The following is a 20448-nucleotide window of genomic DNA, read 5'->3' as shown; positions in this document are numbered from 1 at the left end:
TTTTTTTAAAAAAAAAATCTACAAAAAATTTCAGATTTTTTTTAAAAATAAATACTTAGTCATAGTTTTCACTTTCCACACCAAACTCTATACAAATTTCTCTCATCATATCTCATGTGAATAGTTGTTGCTATGAAAATTGGTGAAAACACGACAACCTTTTGCAGGGGCAGCCACTATTCAAGCGAATAGTGGCTGTCCAAGCCTCCCCGTTGCCATGGCAAAGTACAAACTGTTGAAAATGCTCTAACAAGTAATCAGGTTAGAAATCATAGTATTGATACCTCCCAAGGGAGCGTGCCCATCTCAAAACAAAAGACTACTGCCTAGGCTCAAACTGAACAAAATAAAAACCCAACCTAAAGTGACAAAATAGCAGCCCAAAACAACAAAAGCCCACAAAATGCAAAAACCTTAAAATCTAACCCTAAATAAAACAAGTTGCTGTCGCCACCAACATCCATGCCGCCACCACAAGAAAATCAAGGGCTATGGGAACCAAGAGAGGAGATCTGTAGAGTGTGGATTTGGGGTAGCAAGCCCTCATGCATCATACTCAAGTGATCTATCGAGTTGTGGTCAAGATTGACCATAGATTTACAGAGCCCACAAGTGCATATCCAATTATTAGATCTGAGAATGGGTTGATGGAGTAAAATAACTGCAGCAATCCAGTGGCAAACCAAGTAAATCTTAGGAATATAGGACTTTTGGATTTGAGCTTTGGTTGGAGAAGAGATACGGCTCGACGGAGTGGTGGAGGGATGAAAGGAAAGAGAGATGAGGGAGATGTGAGGGCTGTAGAACAAAGGGGGAGGAAGTTCAGAGAAAGAAGGAGAAGATTTATGGGCTAGCATTAGAGAATACAAGAGAGGAAGGGCTTTCAAAAAGAAAAATAGAAAGTAAAGGAAAGGAGCCACACAAAAGGAGGCGGAGTAGCCACACCAGAAGTGGTGGAGATCATTTTGGCACATGCAATCGAAGTCTATTCCAATTGCAAGGCTTCTTCAACTGTCCCCTTTTTTTTTTCTTTTTTTTTTTCCTTCTTCTTTTTTTGGTGTGTTAGCTTCAACTATCTTTTAGTCAAAACAATTTCACTTCGAAAACTTAAAAATATATAAGTCAGGATGGGCATCAATTCAGTCAAACTAATGAAACTGGCCTATCTAAATCGTAATAACTAGTTTGGTTTGGTTTTGATCAAGAAAAAGTCAAACAATTTAAAAATCGGATCAGACCGTATATGGTTTGATTTTAGGTTTTTGTAAACCGACCTAAATCAAACCGAACCATTTATGAGTATATTTATTTATTTATATTATATTTTACATGTGTAATACTCTAATTAGGTAATAACTATATATGGATATTTGAATTGAGCTATATTAGTTATTGAAATTTGAAGTTTTATAGCATGTTGAGCTTTATGATAGTTTCAAATTAGAAAATTATTTAAGTATGGAGCAAGTTGTGAATTTGTTGGTTGTAATTGCTCTAACAATGTTGAAAAAATGCAAAGGAAAGAGAATTGTGCTTAGGCCCAAACTGGCCGAACAAACCGTCTTAAATTGATTTGCTTTGGTTTGATTTTCTTCATGACTTTCGTCAAAATTGAAACAAACCAAACCGTTATATTCTAATTAGTTTGGTTATAGTTTTGAGATAAAATGACAGGACCCGCCCTGGAATTTACCGAAGACCGAAGCGGACCCCGTCTTTATTCCGACATCATCCCGATGTCGGGCCCACCTACTAAGAAATCGAGACTTTCTACCAAAATTTTGGCAGTCTCCCCTGTAATTTAAGCAATCCCAAAAAAATTACTCAACCTGCAACATACACCCAATAATAATTCCAACCAGCAGCATGCTTTCACCAATCTACAGGTCACTAAAGTGGCCTCCAGCCTCACAAGTAAAATCTATCATGGGCAATACAGAGCATCTACTGAATTTAGATTACAAGAACAGTTGAGTAGAAGAATTTACACAGTTCCTAACTAGAAGGATGTACAGTTTGAGCTTCGTACACCACTCGCACGCTTCCTGGAGCGACTACTGGCTGGGGGCGCAAAACAGAAAATATGTGAGTGGACAAAAATCAGATTTGCAGTTAAAAACAATATAGTAACCCCACCATGTAAAAATAATGCTCAAGTCATGCAGGTTCACAATTCAATAGTTAATTACTCAAAACATGATTCATTAAAACTCTTCTAAAAACACCAGTTATCTCTTTCAAAGAGAATCCCATTCTCTCAATCTTACAACTCCTGTCAAACTACTAATTCCTTACACACTCAACTATACATGTACATATAAATATACCTATACATATAAATATAACTATAAATAGCTATACGATATACTCATCACACCACCTAGGTACCGGGAAAAATAATCCAACTGGGGGATCGTTTGACTAGTCCGCAGGATTTCCAGGTGCTATCCTGCGTCTAGGGATGAGCGGTCCAACCGGGGGACGAAACTCCAAAGCTCCCACACCGGAACATCCAACGCCATGTGTAGCTCCCAAACTATGTCCTACGCGCGCAGACTGGATCATCACACACTGGAACATCCAACGCCATGGTGATGACCCTGAACATTATACAAAGTCTTTCCATACGCCGGAACATCCAACGCCGCATATGGAAAGTGTCTCACCCGCCGGAACATCCAACGCCGCGCGCGCGCATATATATAATCCATAAGCCATTAAAACATTATGCAGCATCTTTCATCAATCAAAACCATGCATATGATTGAAAACAAAGTCCACTCACAAGTATTCCCTCGCTGCCTGACCACGTGAGGGTCCTGCTTACTGCGTACGTGCAGTCGAAACACCTATTTCGAGATACGAACCGTTAATTAATATAAAATTACGTCCAAGCAGAAATCACAAATTAAATGCCTAAATCCCCAAATTTCCCATACGTGCACGTTGCAGAAGGTATCCTAAGGTCCGATTACAGGTTTAGGAATCGTTCACGATTTTACGGTTATCACTAACCCGCAAACTTTGCATTATTAAATCGGAACATCCGGGACTCCGATTCAGAATTCGTGAAGTCCCATACGGTCCTAGGAATACCTAGAACAACATATGTTAATTCGAAAAAGATCTAATGGTCGAAACCTATTGAACTTGGATAACGCACAATATGCGAAAATCCGTTCGATAGTCAAACGACATCCGAATTGAGATCCGCGAATTCCTATTCGCTCGTGACAACCTAAGGATCTCATCGGGTTAATTTACCGCTTCACCAGCCTCGCCCACGCGCCGCCACACTCGCCGGCAGTGCGTGGGTGTGTAAAGTAATTCCGGCGACGAAAAAACTCCACACCCGAGCTCACCCTTCCTACCCTAGCTCCTACTCGAGGTCAGGATCACTTCATTCAATTACGGGAAGGCCCAATTCGGGCAGCAACTGGCCGGAATTTCATTTTGAAATTCGGCCAAAACCTAGGTTTTCAAAATCAATTCCTACCCAACAAATCAATCCAAACCTATACAACCATCAGCTAGAACTCGAAAAATGGATGAGAAACCATACCTCACTCACCGGGTTTGGGCGGCGGAGGAGGCGGCGTGACGGCAGAAAAGCTCCGGTTTAAAACCGTCGAGCTCTCGGCCGGATTCCGTAGTTTCCGACGGGGAAAACGGGCAGGTCTTGATCGGGACGACGAGGAGAGTCGATCGAGACCGGTCTCATGTCTTGCCGTGGCCGGAGTTGAGAGAACCGAGGAGAGAGAGAGTTGACGTCGGGGAGAGAGAGAGAGTGTCGAGCGCGCGCGAGGAGAGAGAGAGCTGAGGTGAAAATCTGATTTTTACTCTATCCCTTTTTGAAATATTTACCTTTTTGCCACTGATACTATTTTGCTCGTAACTTTTCCGTTACAACTCCGATTCAAGCCTACCGCATGTCTACGAATTCGTCTCAGTACCATCTACCCAGAAATACCATCCACGGTCCCAAAATCCTTCCGAAGAAGAAAGTGACCAATTTACCCCCTACCCCAAGGGTAAATTCGTAATTTTAATTAAACCGATTAAAATAAATATTTAATTTGGAGTCGGGGTGTTACATAAAACCCATCCAATTCGGACTGTGCCGCCCCTAATTGTCATAAAAGGAGCAAATTGCCGAATCTATTCTTATAATATTCCATATGAAAAATCTTGAACTCATAGAACACAATGAGGTTTCTTATACACCATGGTTGAATATCTTCATACAAAATTGGAGAAGAAAATAGAGTTACAAATCTTGATCAGGTCCTCGCAAAGAGTGGCATAGTAGAAGTGATCTTTATCTACAGTAAGCTCAGTCGAAATAATGACGTAGAAGGTGATTTCTTTTGGTATCAAAAGTTGGATATGTAATGTGCCCCAACATCTCCATGCTTGGATGGTTCACCTAGTTATCTTGTTAATTATGTCTATCATCTCTTCCTGTTGGAATAAATGTGCTGATTAGTTGGCTGTATGATTTTTGGTAATCTTCGGGTGTTGGAGAAGGTATATTATTTTCTCTCTTGGAATAAATGTGCGACATGCCTACTAAAAGTAACGCTTATATTTATCAAAAGAAAAAAAAAGGTAAAGATTTTATTCCATGTAAAATAGTGACACCCAAGAGATGGAGAACAACAGCTGGAATGACAGAATTATAGTTGCCGAAGGTGTGTTGAAATAGTTTTGCCTCAAATTTGCCTTCCATCTGTGCCAGGGCGTTCTGCAGTACTTGTTCAGCTCCTCATAAAGAGTAGAGAATAAGAAGCCATCCCTGCACAGAGTAGCCCCATAGGCAAGACTCTCATCACACATAGGGAGTTTGTCTTTGTCTGGGTTAAAAAGGTCCATAAGAATGACGAATGGCAGTTGAGCATCTGCATGTCTAAATTTATAACTGCCATTGTAACTGGTCTGTAAAATGTCCAGTCATTCTCATCCAGCAATTCTCGGAAACTCCACCTCAATAAGACCTCAATGATGAAGGCAGCATCTACTAGAATGATTCTTACAAATTTATCACTGCAAAACTCAATGGTTTCAGCATAACAACCACACAAACGTGCTTCGTGGTCCTTTATTAGTATAATACAAACCTCCAAGCTTAACTTACTATGACATAGAAAATCTTGTAGGTACCCTATTTTCTGTTCTTCCATGGCTTTTAGGCTTTCCTTACCATGATGAAATGGGCCTATCGAGACTGCCTGTGGTGTGTAGGCCTTTTCATTTATACACCGTAGATGCTCAGGAACTCCGTAGAGCCGGGGAAGATAAGCTATCCAAGTCCTTTCTAATTGATGTTGCTAATTCAATGTATGGGGTTTCTGTGTCATTTGGAGTAGTTAGATTGCTTTCTTCCATTTCCAGCTCCTAATGTGTAAGTTGTTGTTGTGACTGTAATAGATGATTGCAATGATAATTAATCGAGATCACTGCACCGCAACTAACCAAAGCTTTCGTTATTAATTTTACAAATGCTATTAACAAAAGAGTAATGCTAGACATACCACCTTGTGTGCCAGCTCTGTAATAGGGATGGAGCCACCAATACAATGGGACTCACCTCTATTAAAGAGGTGGTACGTATACACAATGTAGTATATATGTATTATATATGACTAGCATTTTTGTTAACAAAAACTTATTAGAAGTATGTACATTTCAAAATAAGTAACTCTTAGTTTACTGGTATATCTCTTTAAAGAGGCCCTAGTTTGAATCCCCTCTCCCATTGACAAAATAAAATTATATCCAAATGCCGAATTAAAACTAGATGGTTGAACATTCATAATTTTTATTATAATTAGCAAGTTGGTCTTAACATTTTGTATATACTACTTTTTCCATACCTTCCTCCAACCTCATGGTTAAGCTTATAAGTTGGTATATTCTTTGGGTTCATCCACTTGTGCAGGTTGGTGTGAGTCATATATGGCACCAACTGTTTTATTTTGGAGGGGACAAGTTCTCAAGAGGGGATGGACAGTATAGAACAATTCATACAGAAATGAAAGTGATCTGGCAATGACAAACTATTTATATTATTTTAGTATGATAATCAGGTGATAAGGTTTTCAGCTTTGTTTGGATTTTGATTTTGAGGTATATGAGTCAAATAAGTTTGAAAGTTTTTATAAAAACTAACGTTTATGAATTTAGACGCTAAATTTTGATTACAATAATAAAAATTTGTGGGGCATTTGACAATACGTGAAGCCCAACAATCACATATGCTCCAAATAAATAAATAAAATTGGTGGAACTTCAACATCCTAACTGGCACAACATATAATGTTTATTTATTTGAAGTGTATTTCTTTCTTCATTTCAGTAGAAGACTAAAAAAGCTCAACAGATCAGCTTCCTAATTAATTGTGCCTTTTCTTGTATCATCATGCACACAGCAAACTGTCATGAAATGACAAACTAGTCCATACTTTTATACTTCACACAATATATACCAACTTTATATTCTTTTATTATTTTTGGGATTTTCAGAATCCCATTAGCGACTTGTATATCATATAAGTTGTAGCTTGATTGAGTCTTTCCTGCTGCAGCTCTGTCATGCTGGGTAGAGTTTTGGATTTTCCCTCCTTTACTTTGTGTCTGCTCTGTCATGCTGGGTGAATTTTAATCTCCAATGTCATTTATATGGCTTGAGAGTCAATTGTGTGTCCTTTTTCTTTTTCAATTCACGCGCGAGTTAGCAAACCGTACATCAAACACAGCTGGAAAAACAAACAAGTTTTTCATTCTTTAACTTTATTAACACATGTGACATGTCGTATATCATTTGTTTGATTCATTGTAGGGTCATTGCTGGTAAGATTCTCATCATTGGAAAACTTCTGTTCATTCATTCCTAATCGTCTTTGGATTGTCTATTTAAATAACTCTACTTAAAATTGGGTCATTTTTTATTGCAATTATTTTTCTTTAAAAACTACTCCTTGGACACCGAAGTCTCAGCCGTTCAAGCATGTCCTATACACAATACACACTCACAAGAAGACTGACAGATTAGTCCGGGGAAGAGAGAGAGAGTGTGTGTCTGTGTTCTTGTGGCCTCTATGGATGATGAGAAATTGCCAAGTGAAAGCCGAGGGAAGCCTATTCGATGCAGAGGTTCTTATTATTGATAAGCTTAAAAATGTCTTTGATTGTTAGTTTAAATTTGTTGCATATGTTGTTTTTGAATAGTCTGAGGCTCTTAAACTGAACATGTTGCATGTAAATATGTAATACAAATGGCAGCTGCTGTGAGTCGCAAACCAGGAGAGCCTCTAGTGATTGAAGAGATCATGGTGGCACCCCCGATGCCTCATGAAGTCCGTATTCGAATTATATGTACCTCTCTGTGTCAGACCGATCTCTCCTTCTGGAAAATGAAGGTTCTTGTTTAGCATCTCTTTTTTGTTTTTTGTTTTTTTGGTATGCTACTATTTACAATAATTAAGAGTTGATGCTTATCCATAGCTTCTTGTTTTGTCAGGACTTCCCCGCAATTTTCCCAAGAATTCTTGGTCACGAAGCTATTGGGTGAGCTCCAAGACTTTGTGATCTTATCTTTCAAACCATATTATTGTTAAAGAAAGACCGCTATCTCTTTAGTAATTGTCTATTTCTCTATTACTTTCAGGATGTGAAATGATGTGTTTCTCTTTCTTTTTCATTGATTTATGCTATTATTTAAGAGAAGATGCTTTGTCAAATGATGGGTTTTCTCCTCTTCCACCACTTTTTCTTCTCCTGCAATAAATTCCTAGATCTGCCCTTTCATATCTGACTCAATCAACAGCAAATAAAAATACCAACATATTCATGTCAATGAGGTAACTGAAGGAGATATGTATATATATATATTTCCTTGTAGGGTTGTGGAGAGTGTTGGGGAGGATGTCAATGAGGTGACTGAGGGAGATACCGTCATCCCAACATTCAAGTCAGAATGTGGAGAGTGTGCAGATTGTAAATCGACAAGGAGCAACCTATGTGCAAAATTCCCCAGGCCCTCAATTTTTATGCCAAGATACGGGACGAGCAGATTCACAGACCTCAGTGGGGAAGTTCTATACCATTTCCTCTCCGTGTCTAGTTTTACTGAGTATACAGTGGTAGACAAAGCCCATATCACAAAAATTGACCCTGCAATACCACCAAGCAGTGCCTGCCTCCTGAGCTGTGGAGTATCGACCGGTAGACTTGAAATTCCTAATCTTGTAGACATTCTTCTTGACTTGATGTGGCGGTGTTTGCAAAATCTAGACTTGAATTGTTATTTCTTCAATTCGGTTTCAGGAGTTGGTGCTGCTTGGAGAACAGCAAAGGTGGAGAAGGGATCAACTGTTGCTATATTTGGGCTGGGTTCCATTGGATTAGCTGTATGCATTTGCAGAACTTGTTTTCTATTTACTTATTTTCGTCGTTGTAATATTTGATTCACTCTAGGCTCATATCCATGGTTGAATTATCCAGGTCGCGGAGGGAGCAAGACTTTGTGGTGCAGCCAGAATTATTGGCGTGGATGTGAACCGAGACAAATTTGAAATTGGTAATTGGATCTTAGCTTGATTATAATTTGTGCTGTGCCTGTGAATTGATGTATGATGTGCTTAATCTGAATCTGATCAAAGCAGACTTGTTCTTTTTCTTATTGACACAGGAAAAAAGTTTGGACTCACTGACTTTGTCGACCCTGCGAATTGCGAGAATAATTCTGTGAGCGAGGTTCTCTACAACTATGCACCAAACTTTGGAGATTTCATTACTTGTTTTTGTACTCATATGCACACTTATTCTTCAAATTAAAAGATTATATTACTGGATGTTGATATGCTTTTGGTGCTTCGGCTTTCACTTCTGATTGATTTGGTTATTTTGCAAAGGATTTAAAGTTCTTTATTTTTTTATTTTTATACATGTATGAAGCAGGTAATCAAGGAAATGACTGGCGGGGGTGCAGACTATTGCTTTGAATGTGTTGGGCTGATAACACTGATGCAAGAAGCTTACGCTTGCTGCCGAAAGGTCTGCCTCTCTCTCTCTCTCTCTCTCTCTCTCTCTCTCTCTCTCTCTCTCTCTCTCTCTCTCTCATATTTGGTCCTGTCAAGAAAGTGCTATGTATCATATTGATCATGTGGGTATTGGTCTCTTTTTCACTAGTCTAAACCTATTTGGCAATTCACGATTTTTGAACCAATGCAACATCTTTCAATGTCAATTTATCATTTGAACGACTGTTTTTTATTTGTTTTATCTTTACGTCAAATATGTTTATAAAGTTTGATTTCCATTTCAATTAAGTTCCTATCTTTACATCACATGCTTGAATCGTGTGATATTTTCATCAATAAATTAGGAAATTTATCATTGATTGTAATTGAAATCTACTACAATAACCTTATTAGGAAAACAAAAAAAACCAAAAGAGTACAATGTAACATCCCATATCGACCAACGAAGAGGGAGTGATGTGCCTTATATGTACATGCTTGCCTCCATCTAGCATGACGCCACTGTGAGGACAGAGAGGAGGGCCCAAAGCAGACAATATCGTGTTACGGATGAGCCGATCCCAGAATGTGACATACAACTACATAAACTTAATTGAAGAAACACTACTAGAACCAGATTGTTCCTTTTCAAAAAAGTTTGACGCATGGGACATAATTAAGTTAGCAAAGTTGACCCCAAAAGAAGAAATTATCATTATTTTGTAAAATAAAAAACTTAGCAAAGTGGAAATTTCACCAAGGTTACTAAAATTACGAGGTGAGGAATAGAGAGTGACGCTTGTATACTAAGAAATTGATCAGAAGTTTCTATACCACATATATCATAATTTGTCAAGTCTGTGCTGAGCATTATTTTACATTGAACGATCATCCTATGTTGTAATTTTTGAAATATATGTCAGAAATGTGTTTCAGGAATTTGTTGAAGTCTGTTGGAAAGTTTGTTCGATGTGCTTATAAGAGTTTTGAGCTTAGACGGGGATGGAGATGGGAATGGCATACCCACCTCCAATTTGACCCATTATCATCCCTACTTAGACCACTGTTTGCCCATCCTTGAGATGTTAACTTGATCTCCAAGCAAAATCATGAAAATATACTTTCTCTTTGAAAATTCTGCATGTACTAGGTATATATGCACAAGGAGAAAACTCCCATCCTAGTCCACCTACTTTGGCCAAAATAGCTGCAAGTTTAAATTTTGGTACAAAACAATATCTAAACATTTCTTTTCAACTTCAGGGTTGGGGAAAAACAGTTGTTTTAGGCATGGACGGACCGGGCTCACAGGTGACCCTTCCCTCTCTTGATATCATTTTTGGCAAAACCCTCACGGGATCCTTATTCGGAGGACTCAAACCTAAATCTGATATCGCTGTCCTCATCAATCGATACAAGGACAAGGTAATTTATAGCATCTTTAGGGGTGGTTTGCCTAACTTATATACCTCGGACATATATCCTTTTATTTATTATTATTTATTTTTGGTTTTTTCATTCTATCAGGAACTACAACTTGATGAGTTTGTGACACACGAGATCAGGTTTGAAGAAATCAACAAAGCTTTTGATTTACTCATTGAAGGGAAATGTCTCCGATGTGTAATCTATATGACCAATGAATGACTTCTGTTAGAAACAGCCTGTACTTTAATATAAACTCTAGGCTAATTAACAATAAGCAAGCAAAGGTTTCAGTGTTTAAGTAAATACTTCTAGGGGTGGGCACGGTATGGTACGGTACGGTATTGAGCTCGTACCGCTACCAATATCGAAAATTAAAACCGGTACGGTATGATATGGTATTATCATTTACCAAAATTGATACCGTACCGTACCATTTCGGTACCAAAATGACACAACTAAAAAAATGAACCAATAACAACATTTAACATTTCACAGCTTCAGAAATTACCACATAACAACAATGAAAGACAGAGCATAGGACAATTCATGAAGAAAAGAGCATTTCTTGGTGAAAGACAGAGACTAAGTCCAAGAGTGATCTGAATTCTGATCACAAGGAACAAGACACTCACGTGTAGACCCCTGCATGGACCTTGATGACCACTCTTAAGAGATTGATGAATGGGAGAGAGTCAATGGCGTCCTAAATGGTTGTGAAGTCTCCAGCAGCACGGTTCTTAGTCACATACAGAGTGTAAGAAAGGAAGAGCTTATTTTTGGCTGTCTTGAACACAGAGTGCTTCAGCCTTCCAACAAACCTCACCCACTTCATGAATTGCTGTTCTGAGAATTGGGCTTGTGTCATGTTCTTGGTCAAATGTACTTTCCCAGCTGAATTCCCAGGTCGAAGTCCCTTGCTATGGCATTGTGTTTGGGTTGAATTGGTTTAGGGTTTAGGGTTCAGGGTTTACGGTTTAGGGAGAGAAGAAGAACAATAATAACATAGAAAATGTGTTGGAATGTTGGCATTTAATTTTAGAAAAAATTATATTTCAGTCAGTACGGTACGGTATTGACCGGTATTAAATACTTGATACCGCTACCATACCATACTTTATTGGTACGGTACGGTACCGATTATCTCCCTATCCCAAATGAAACGATATGAAATCGATATGGTACGGTATGGTTAATGTACGGTTTCGGTATTTCGATTTTAGATGTCCACTCCTAAATACTCCTGTTTGAAAAAACCTTTAACCCAAAAATTTCAGTGTTTAAGTAACCTTAGGGCCATATATAAGGACATCGCTATAGAATTCTTGCTTACTTGTACATTGTCTCAATTAGTTTTTCTATCCATCAAGGAAAAACCTAATCTCAACACAAGTAGGAACAGGCCAAGCCCAAAAATAAGAAGTCACAATATAATAGATATTGGGTCCACTTATTTTATAGTTATTGGCCCATATTATGTTTTCCATTCATATCATGAAGCAATAGATAGGCATTACACAACAGGCCCATATACTAATGATGGAGCCTGAAAGCTCTTACATTCTCCCACTAGGGCGAACAATTAGTTAACCATGAATGCATTAATTGTCCACCATGAAGGGTAATTAAGCCAAAAATTCTAAAACAAGTTTCTTGTCAAATATAATCAACACATAGGACCAATAAAGGAGTATGTCATATTAGTGAGACATATCCCAAAAAGCCACTGATATGCAACCATACCAGAAACTTAGGCATCATAAATATGGACTAACAATATAGCTTACTGTAACAAATGGGAACACACACTCCACTAAGTAACATGTATCTGGTCCCCTGAGAAATTTCAGTAAACTTTCCATTTGCTCTAATCAAACATAGGTCATATAGGTCTAAGAGCAACAAACACATGACCATTTCCATCAACATGTTATCGAAATACAATAACACAACCACAATGACAAATTGAAATTCGAAATAAAAATACCTCATTGCATAAATAAACAATCAACCTTGTGTATATGCAACAGTTTTAACAAGAGAAAATAAATTAGCTAAAACATGAAACAAAATCAGAACTTCACTAGCTCGCGGCATCAAAGTTTGGAACTAAACCCATAGCCGCTACATGTGTTCTTAAACATTGATTCGCAATGGGTCAACTAACATGTCATCAGTACTGATATAATCAACACGAGTTTGTCATTCCTTTACTTTCTCTCTTACCAACAAGTATTTGACATTAATGTGCTTGATATCGTCAGATATCTACTTGTTCTTTGCGAAAAATATAGCTGGTTGATTATCACAATAAAGGTGAATTGGCCTCTCAATGGATTCAATCACGTTAATCCCATCCCAATGATAAAATTCCTCAACCAACAAGCATCACAGCTCTTGTGTTACTAATGGATTCTTGAAAATGAAGTAAATTATTATCACAGAGGCGAAGCAAGTAATTTGTTTGAATTGATGCAATCTTTCCGTTTTGTATTTTGTCTATCATTGAAGACCAGTGCATTGGGGGATCAGAAATGTCTTGTCACAAGCATTATAAAAAATTAATTTAAATTAAAAACAAAAAAGATGAAGATATTGTGAATGTTTTGGCTTTAGTCAAAACTTGAAAGCAATAATTGCAAACTATAATCACTTGATAAAGGACTCGTTTGTGAGTGATTCCGGATAAATCTATAATCACTTTAAGTAGCTTTTAAGTTATTTTAGGAAGAAGCACATAGAAAGTGCTTCTCCCCATAAATGATGTTGCCCTCTCAAAATCACTCTCAAACAAGAGGAAAGTTTCTTCCTTTTATGGCAAGCATGATATTGACATTCTCAATATGGATGATGTGTGTGTAGCTCAAGTAACACGTTATAGAGGAAATGACAAACCTTTCATTGTTATCTCTTTTACATGCTCATTGATTAGCAACTTCAAGAATTAGATTGTTGTTTTTATGAAAGAATGAGTGCTTCTTTGTATGACATTTTTGCACTCATATGTGAAACATCACAAAAGCTTTTACTATTAACATCATAGAAAATCAGGTCTTTTTTTATTTTTCTTGGTTGGGGAATCCATTTTTTTTTTCCTTCCGAAAATATACATATTACCAGGGAAAAAAATATAAATTTATTTTTCATTTGATTCATATATGTTTTTGGTATAATTTATTTCATTCATTTTGTTTAGAAACATATATCTCATAAGCCTGGCACTGGCAGGGAACGAAGACACTTGCCAAACAGAACCTGGCGAAGGCTGTAGCAGATAAAATAGACCCACCAAACCCTAATACCTAACAGAGGATATATTTAAGATTGGTTTGTCAAAACCGCCGGTCTCCTCTTCTACAAAACTGAGCTCATCATATCTTGGGTTCAATAGAGGGAATGGTTTTGGCGTCTGAGGATATGTCTGAAGGCCAGGATGAAGAGGAAGATGATGCTGAAAGAGTCGAGAATTCTAAATTTAACATCGAATTAGTGATTCACCAGACGGGTATATACATAGATCTAAAGTAACACTTTCTGTTTTAACTTTTATATAATTATTTGATTTCAATTCTCTAACGATTATATTTGAGTTTGTTTTGTAGAACTCTTTCGAATAGAGGGCCTGGACGACGAGCTCACTCTAGGAAGAAAGAGTATTAAAAAAAAACTCAAGAGATGCCACGGCTGCTCAGGTAATCTCTTCATATTTACAAAATATATTTTCTTTCTGATTTCTTTGGGATGAGTGGAACAAGCAGTGTGTTTTGATTATCTAAATTTACCAAATTTTTGATCGCCTTACTAAAAAAAACTGTTGGTTTTGACGATCCTATGTTGGTTGGACTATATGGTTCAAAATTTATCAGATTAGGGTTTGGATTCATGATTTACCAGAGATATTTGTAGATCTACATCAATTAGGATTTGATCTTCATGAATATAATATGTTTCTCTACGGTTTCCTTGTCACGGTTATAGGTCATATATATAGTTCTGATAATTTTCTCACTGAGTTATTCTGTGCAAAATCATTCACATATAATGTATATACGTCTTGGTGGCCTGTCTTAATTCTCCCAATATAGATTAACTCGACTTGATGTCAGAACTGTTGTGTCACTAGACCTATATATATAGTGACTTGGTGCATTGGTAAATGTCTGGGTAGCTTGATGGAACACAAGCGGGGAGTTCCTCCTACATGAATTCCTTATTTGGAGATGAAATTTCTAACTTGCGTGTTTTTCAGATCTACGGAGGGAAACTGAGAAGATTCGTCCATCACCATTTTGATCAGCAGCGTGGCTTCCTCATCTCCCCTCCCCAAGATATTTCGGGATCAAGTCGGATTCCAGCTATTGGCTTGAATTATCTTTTGAGGTTTCAGTCAGTCTCAGTCTCATTGTCAAGTCAGCTTTTGCACATGTCCATATGGGAGCATGCATTTTTAGCGCTCGTCAACTTTGTCCATATCCTGCAAATCTGTCAACAACAAGAAATAGAAAAGTCAGGCAAAGTATCAAGCATGAGGATTCTCGTAAGTTTATCAAACTTTGTAACTGCTAAAGGTACTCAGACGAAGGAAGAGCAACATTATGGTCATCATTAGAGGGGAAGAAACTACCTTTTCAAAGGGAAGAAAGGATTTCTCTTCAGCTCCACTGGTTCTTTGTTCCCTCTTCTTGGTTCTTTGAAGGTTCAAATCCTTTGGTATTTACTATCATGTTCGAGGCTGAATCACGTCCTGTTTCTTTTCTTTTTCCAACCGAATCAGTGATTTACCAGAGGCGGGCCTCCTCCTTAAAATAGTGCCTTCCCTTCTCTTCCCAGAAGCGAAGTTCTTTCTGGGCCTCTTCTAACTCCGCCTCGATAATTCTATTTTTGAGGCCGGGTGAAGAGGAAGGTTCCGGCTCCGGGTCCGGAGCCATGTTATTCAAGTTATTTGCATTGGCTTCTTGTACAGTTTAATCAATGATCAACGACTTGCAAACAGGATGCTTAATTGTGTGAATAACACTTAATTATACAGATTAACTTGATCTTGTTCAGATCTGTAGTTTGTAATATGATAGAGATGCATCAATGAAGTCAGATTCCTTCTCAGATCAAGTTTTACCAAAATTTGTAAATGAGTCGAATTTGTTTTATTGGTTTTTTTTTGTTTTAATAGTAAATTTGGCTTATTTTGCCACAAATACAATAGCGAGAGTTAAAATAAAAATCTTTAAGTCGCGTAATACAAAAAGTCTCGATAAAAATTAGGGTTTCAAACATTGACAAACGATTACTTGGATTGATTAATTAACATTGTCATTACAGCTGCAGACAATTTACACCAACCAATCATGCTATTTTGTGCAAGTGTGGAGATTGTAAGTGTGACAACGCCTGGCACTAGCAACGAAACCTTGATATTGGCCAAACGTGAAGGCTAAAGCATATGAAAATATTTTTGCACACCACCTTAATCTAAGGTATATCCTTACCACAGTTCTCAACACTTAATACGTATTCATTGACATAACTATAGTTAACTCTTTATTTTGTATATTTATGGAACCATGGTTATATGAATGGACACGTGTCAAGTATTGAAAAGAGTGCTGAGAATACACATTGGTTAAAGTGGTGAGTAAAAATGCTCCCACTCCCTTCTTCTATAAAATTGGGAGAAAGGCGACTTAGTTGGGATGTGCTCGAATCTGCCCACCTCTCCTTCTGTAATTTGCCTATAAAATTTGGGCTCAATTGAGAGAATGGTATTCGTTTCCGAGGCTTTTTCTGAAGGTCAGGATGAAGAAGAAGATGATGCAGAGAACCTGACGTATGGTTCTAAATGTGTTAGCGAATTGGTGATTTACCAGATGTGTATAACACAGGTATCTGTGTTTTAGAATTTGATAGTGGAAATGATTCAGTGTAGTCCAACTCCCAGCTCCACAAGTGGAAATAATTCCATCTCCAAAGCTCCACGTATGGAGATGCTGGGCACTTGAGGAGGTGAGTTTCGGTTTTTCTTTATTATTATTTTTAATATGTGGCTATACTGTTGAAATATAATATATTCAAATTAATAATTTAGCCGAACGGCTATACCTTTGTTTTTTGTTTTTTTTTTCCCAAAAGGGTCCCCTTAGTTTTAAGCGGTAGGTGGGAAATAGTATAGCTGTGCGGCGATACTTTTTAAATATATTATATTCAAGTAGAGCCATTGGCTATACATGGGTCCTTTTTTAAAAAACTTTTTAACAAAGGGTATAGCCGCGCGGCTATACTCTTTAAATACATATTGGGGTCCTATTTTTTTTTATATATAAAATATTTTTTTCCTAATTTTTGTTTATAGATAAGAGTAGTTTAGAGCATTATCCATTAATATTAGGCCATCATCCGAGTCTCTATTGTCCCTTTTTTATTTTTTACTTTTCCAGAGTTATTATCCATATAAAGAATTTAGTATTTTCTCGTTTAATACTCGTATTATACACATATGTATGTATTTTTAAATAATACTTCCTTTTGATTTTTTACTTTTCCAGAGTTGTTATCCGTATAAAGAATTTAATATTTTTCCACTTAATACTCGTATTATACACGTACTTATGTATTTTTCAATAATACTTTTATTTTCCGTATACGTCTTAAAAGCTCAGTAAAATACAAGATTTTATGTGTAGAACTGATGCATTTTGGGCTTTATTCTTAATTTATGTGGGCCTTTTTTTTAACTTTTCATGTAGTAGTCCTCTTTTGTATAAATTAACAAACTTAAATTTGAAATTTTATTTTAATTTTTGTTCAAAATAAGGTAAATATTGAAGATAAAAGACCTCAATTTTTATTTCTGTCCAGGGCCTCCAATATCAATGGATCGGCCCTGCTACATTTCTTAAACAAATTACTGTGGCCGATGCAAACAATAATATGCTTGAGGAATCCCACCAAACCAACCTGACCCTTACTTTCTCAAAGGACGGACAGAGAATTACAAGCAGAACTAGCCATAGGCTATATAAGAAGAAGGCACAAAAACAACAACACTGAAGAATTAACAAGTAGAGATCATACAAGAACTAACTTTGATTTGATGATTCATTGGTGAGCAAGTGCAATGACTTGTTTGCCAAAGTTGCGGCCATTGAAAAGCCCAACCAGGGCTGCTGGACCATTCTCAAGGCCTTCAACTATGTCTTCCACATACACTAATTTGCCTTGGCGGATGTAAGGCAGCACAAAGTCTAAGTATTTGGGCACGATGTGATCGTAATCGCGATGTGTAAATCCGTGTATATGCAGTCTCTTAAATGCAATTTGCATCACGTTTTTAATTCCTTGAGGCTCGGGAAGATTGTATTGTGAAATCATTCCGCAAATAGTAATGCGACCGTGTTCTCTCATGTTGAGCAGCACAGCCTCCAGCATATCCCCACCAACATTCTCAAAGTAGACATCAATGCCTTGAGGAAAATACCTTTTCAGAGCTGCGTTTAAATCATGCTCCTCCTTGTAGTTGAAGGCCTCATCGAACCCCAACTTATTCTTCAGCAGGTCAACCTAGTTTAATTAAACCAAGATTCATAAAACAAAGACCATAAAATAAAAATGAAAAACTAGGCAGGAGTTACTCTTATATACAATAATGAATTTGAAGCCAATAAGAAGGTTACCTTTTCTTTACTTCCAGCACTTCCAACAACATAACAACCAGCCAATTTTGCAAATTGTCCCACAAGCTGCCCAACTGCTCCGGATGCTGCAGACACGAACACGTATTCCCCTTTCTTCGGAGTGCATACTTCAAAGAAACCAGCATAAGCACTCTTACCGGGCATACCTACAGCAGCGGATTGGATTGGGTCGGGTCGTATCAGATCACAAAGAAAGAAATGTAAAAGTAGTTACGACGACTGATATATAATGGGATGGGAGCAGACCATATTTATAATCACATGAGAGTTTGAACAAGCAGAGATTTGATCAAAAGAGTTGTAACTTGTATGTATGGATATGTACTTACCCAGAATTCCAGTATAGTAGGAAAGGGGTACATCAGTGTGCTGGATTTTGATGAGGCTTTTAGTGTTTGTGATGAAGCTATACTCTTCCCATCTGGTTAGCCCCCATACCAAGTCACCTTCTTTAAATTCTGGATTACTGGAGTCCAAAACTTTGGCCACACCATACCCACAAATTGGCTGCATATATATATACACAGGATATTATATTATACATTCATGTGCCTGTATGTTAATTAATTTCCACCCCCATCAAAAGAATTAAACCAACAAAATTGTGATAGATTTAAAAGATGACTTACAGAGCCAGGGGTACAATATTCGTATTTGGTCATTTTGTAATGAGAAGTATCCATGATGAGAAATCGCATCATTGGATCGCAGGACAAGTAGAGGTTCTTGACCAACACAATATTATTACAAGGCCCTTCTCCTTGTCCTCCTTGTACATGTGGAACCTTCAAGCTTATGTTACTTGTCTTCACATACATGTCCGACTCGGTCGGATACCTGCCAGAGACGTAGTCTCTCAAAATCACCTGCTTGTTGCTCACCAATTTTGCCATGATTATTATTTCTCTCAGGCCTCAATGATTCTCTTTTTCTTGTCTGCTGCTGGGTACCGGAGACGGTCGTATTTATAGTAGGATTGGATTGGATTGGGGTCACCTGCTTCCACAGTTGAGGCGGCGATTCTTGACTGGCTTTACTGTACCGGAGGGAAGAATGGGAACGTAATTGCTTGCGACAGGAAGAATAATATGCAATTGCGCTTTAGTCTAATCCAAAACCATGCTTACATGGTATCCAACTTACTTGAAACGTTTTCTTTCGTTCTCCAGAAAGTTAACAATTCATCATGCCACCTCAAAACAGATCAAATTAAAGTCATTTGTCAAATCCCTTTTGTCTCCCTAGCCTAGTGTGCGTTTCAAACTTAAACTCCGATGACAGCATCAATTACGTAATCCTCCCAAATTTGTCGCCATTGTAACATCCATTTTTTTAAATAGTAAATTTAGCTTTTCCTCTTTAAATTAATTTTTTCTTACATCCAACTCATCACCTTATTTTTCTATATAAAATAAATAAAATAATAAATAATAAAATACCTTTTTTTTCCTTCTTAAAACCCCATGACTAGATACAACTCATCATTTCGACCAAAAAAAAAAAAAAGATATAACTCATCAACTTGTTACCTAATTAAGCTCAAATTTTAATTTGTTGCACCTTTTGGATTCCAAAAGAATCCCTAATTATCATTTACGTTAAATTTGGAAAGATTATGTACATTTCTCTCCATTAAATTAGGTTGGCATTTTCCCGTTTAATACTTGTATTATACGCTTACGTAGGTATATTTCAATAATGCTTCTGTTTTTAGAAGTTATCTACCAAAAACCACTATGAACTATCACGTCACGCTTGTCTAAACGTCCATCGTGAAATTTTTTTCTACCAATTTAGCCCTTACACTAAATTTTATCTCCAATTTAGCCCATACCGTCAGTTTTTGGCAATTTCCATCCAAATCTCTGTTTAAAAAGTCACATGTTAGGCACATGATTCACTATTGAATTAAAAATTGAATTTTTTTTTAGTTTTAAAATAATCGAATCTTTAAAAATTACATAACTGAAAGAAAAAATTAGGCTTATTTACTGTTTTACCCCCGAAACGGACGCTTGGTCTCACTTTACCCTCTTAAACTGAAATTTTCTCACTTTACCACTTTCGTCCATTTCCATTCACAAAATCGTAAAGTGTGCTAACGTGGCATGTCATTCTAGTAATTTTAGCTCTTTGTATTATCACTTCTCTATCCCTCTATCCCTTTGCCCTTCTCTTCTTTCCCATCCCGAACCCAACCTCCATCGCACCCCAACCCACCCCCTCCCTCATCTTATTTCTTTATATATATATATATGTGGGGGCGGATCTATGGCACTATGACAGGACCCGCCCTGGAATTTCGCGAAGACCGA

The 20448-nt window shown here is 37.4% G+C and overlaps 2 protein-coding genes and 1 long non-coding RNA gene across 4 annotated transcripts; 2 read left to right on the top strand and 1 right to left on the bottom strand.

Annotated features, from left to right (window-relative positions):
* LOC18793263 (alcohol dehydrogenase-like 7) lies at window positions 6945-10751 on the top strand. Of its 2 annotated transcripts, none has more exons than XM_020567890.1 (10): window positions 6945-7152; window positions 7282-7418; window positions 7520-7566; window positions 7901-8223; window positions 8326-8408; window positions 8503-8578; window positions 8690-8754; window positions 8956-9054; window positions 10284-10445; window positions 10548-10751. In XM_020567890.1, the coding sequence occupies exons 1-10, from the start codon at window positions 7098-7100 to the stop codon at window positions 10665-10667; spliced, it is 1167 nt and encodes a 388-aa protein (XP_020423479.1). In that variant the 5' UTR covers window positions 6945-7097; the 3' UTR covers window positions 10668-10751. The 2 variants fall into 2 exon arrangements, with proteins under 2 accessions (XP_020423479.1, XP_007224791.2); XM_007224729.2 differs by having other exon boundaries at window positions 6946-7152; window positions 8959-9054.
* On the top strand, window positions 13709-15531 carry LOC109950154. Its single transcript, XR_002272455.1, has 3 exons — window positions 13709-13950; window positions 14048-14137; window positions 14695-15531. It is a non-coding gene; the product is annotated as an uncharacterized LOC109950154 (long non-coding RNA).
* Window positions 17261-19320, bottom strand: LOC18791196 (2-alkenal reductase (NADP(+)-dependent)). Its single transcript, XM_007222109.2, has 4 exons — window positions 18763-19320; window positions 18463-18640; window positions 18113-18279; window positions 17261-17999 (listed from the first exon to the last, which is right to left on the bottom strand). The coding sequence occupies exons 1-4, from the start codon at window positions 19024-19026 to the stop codon at window positions 17538-17540; spliced, it is 1071 nt and encodes a 356-aa protein (XP_007222171.1). The 5' UTR covers window positions 19027-19320; the 3' UTR covers window positions 17261-17537.

Source organism: Prunus persica, chromosome G1 (genome assembly GCF_000346465.2).
Source record: "Prunus persica cultivar Lovell chromosome G1, Prunus_persica_NCBIv2, whole genome shotgun sequence".
Classification (NCBI taxonomy): Eukaryota; Viridiplantae; Streptophyta; class Magnoliopsida; order Rosales; family Rosaceae; genus Prunus; species Prunus persica.
The sequence above is the reverse complement of the archived record's forward strand: the minus strand, read 5'-3'. Positions and strand labels throughout refer to the sequence as shown.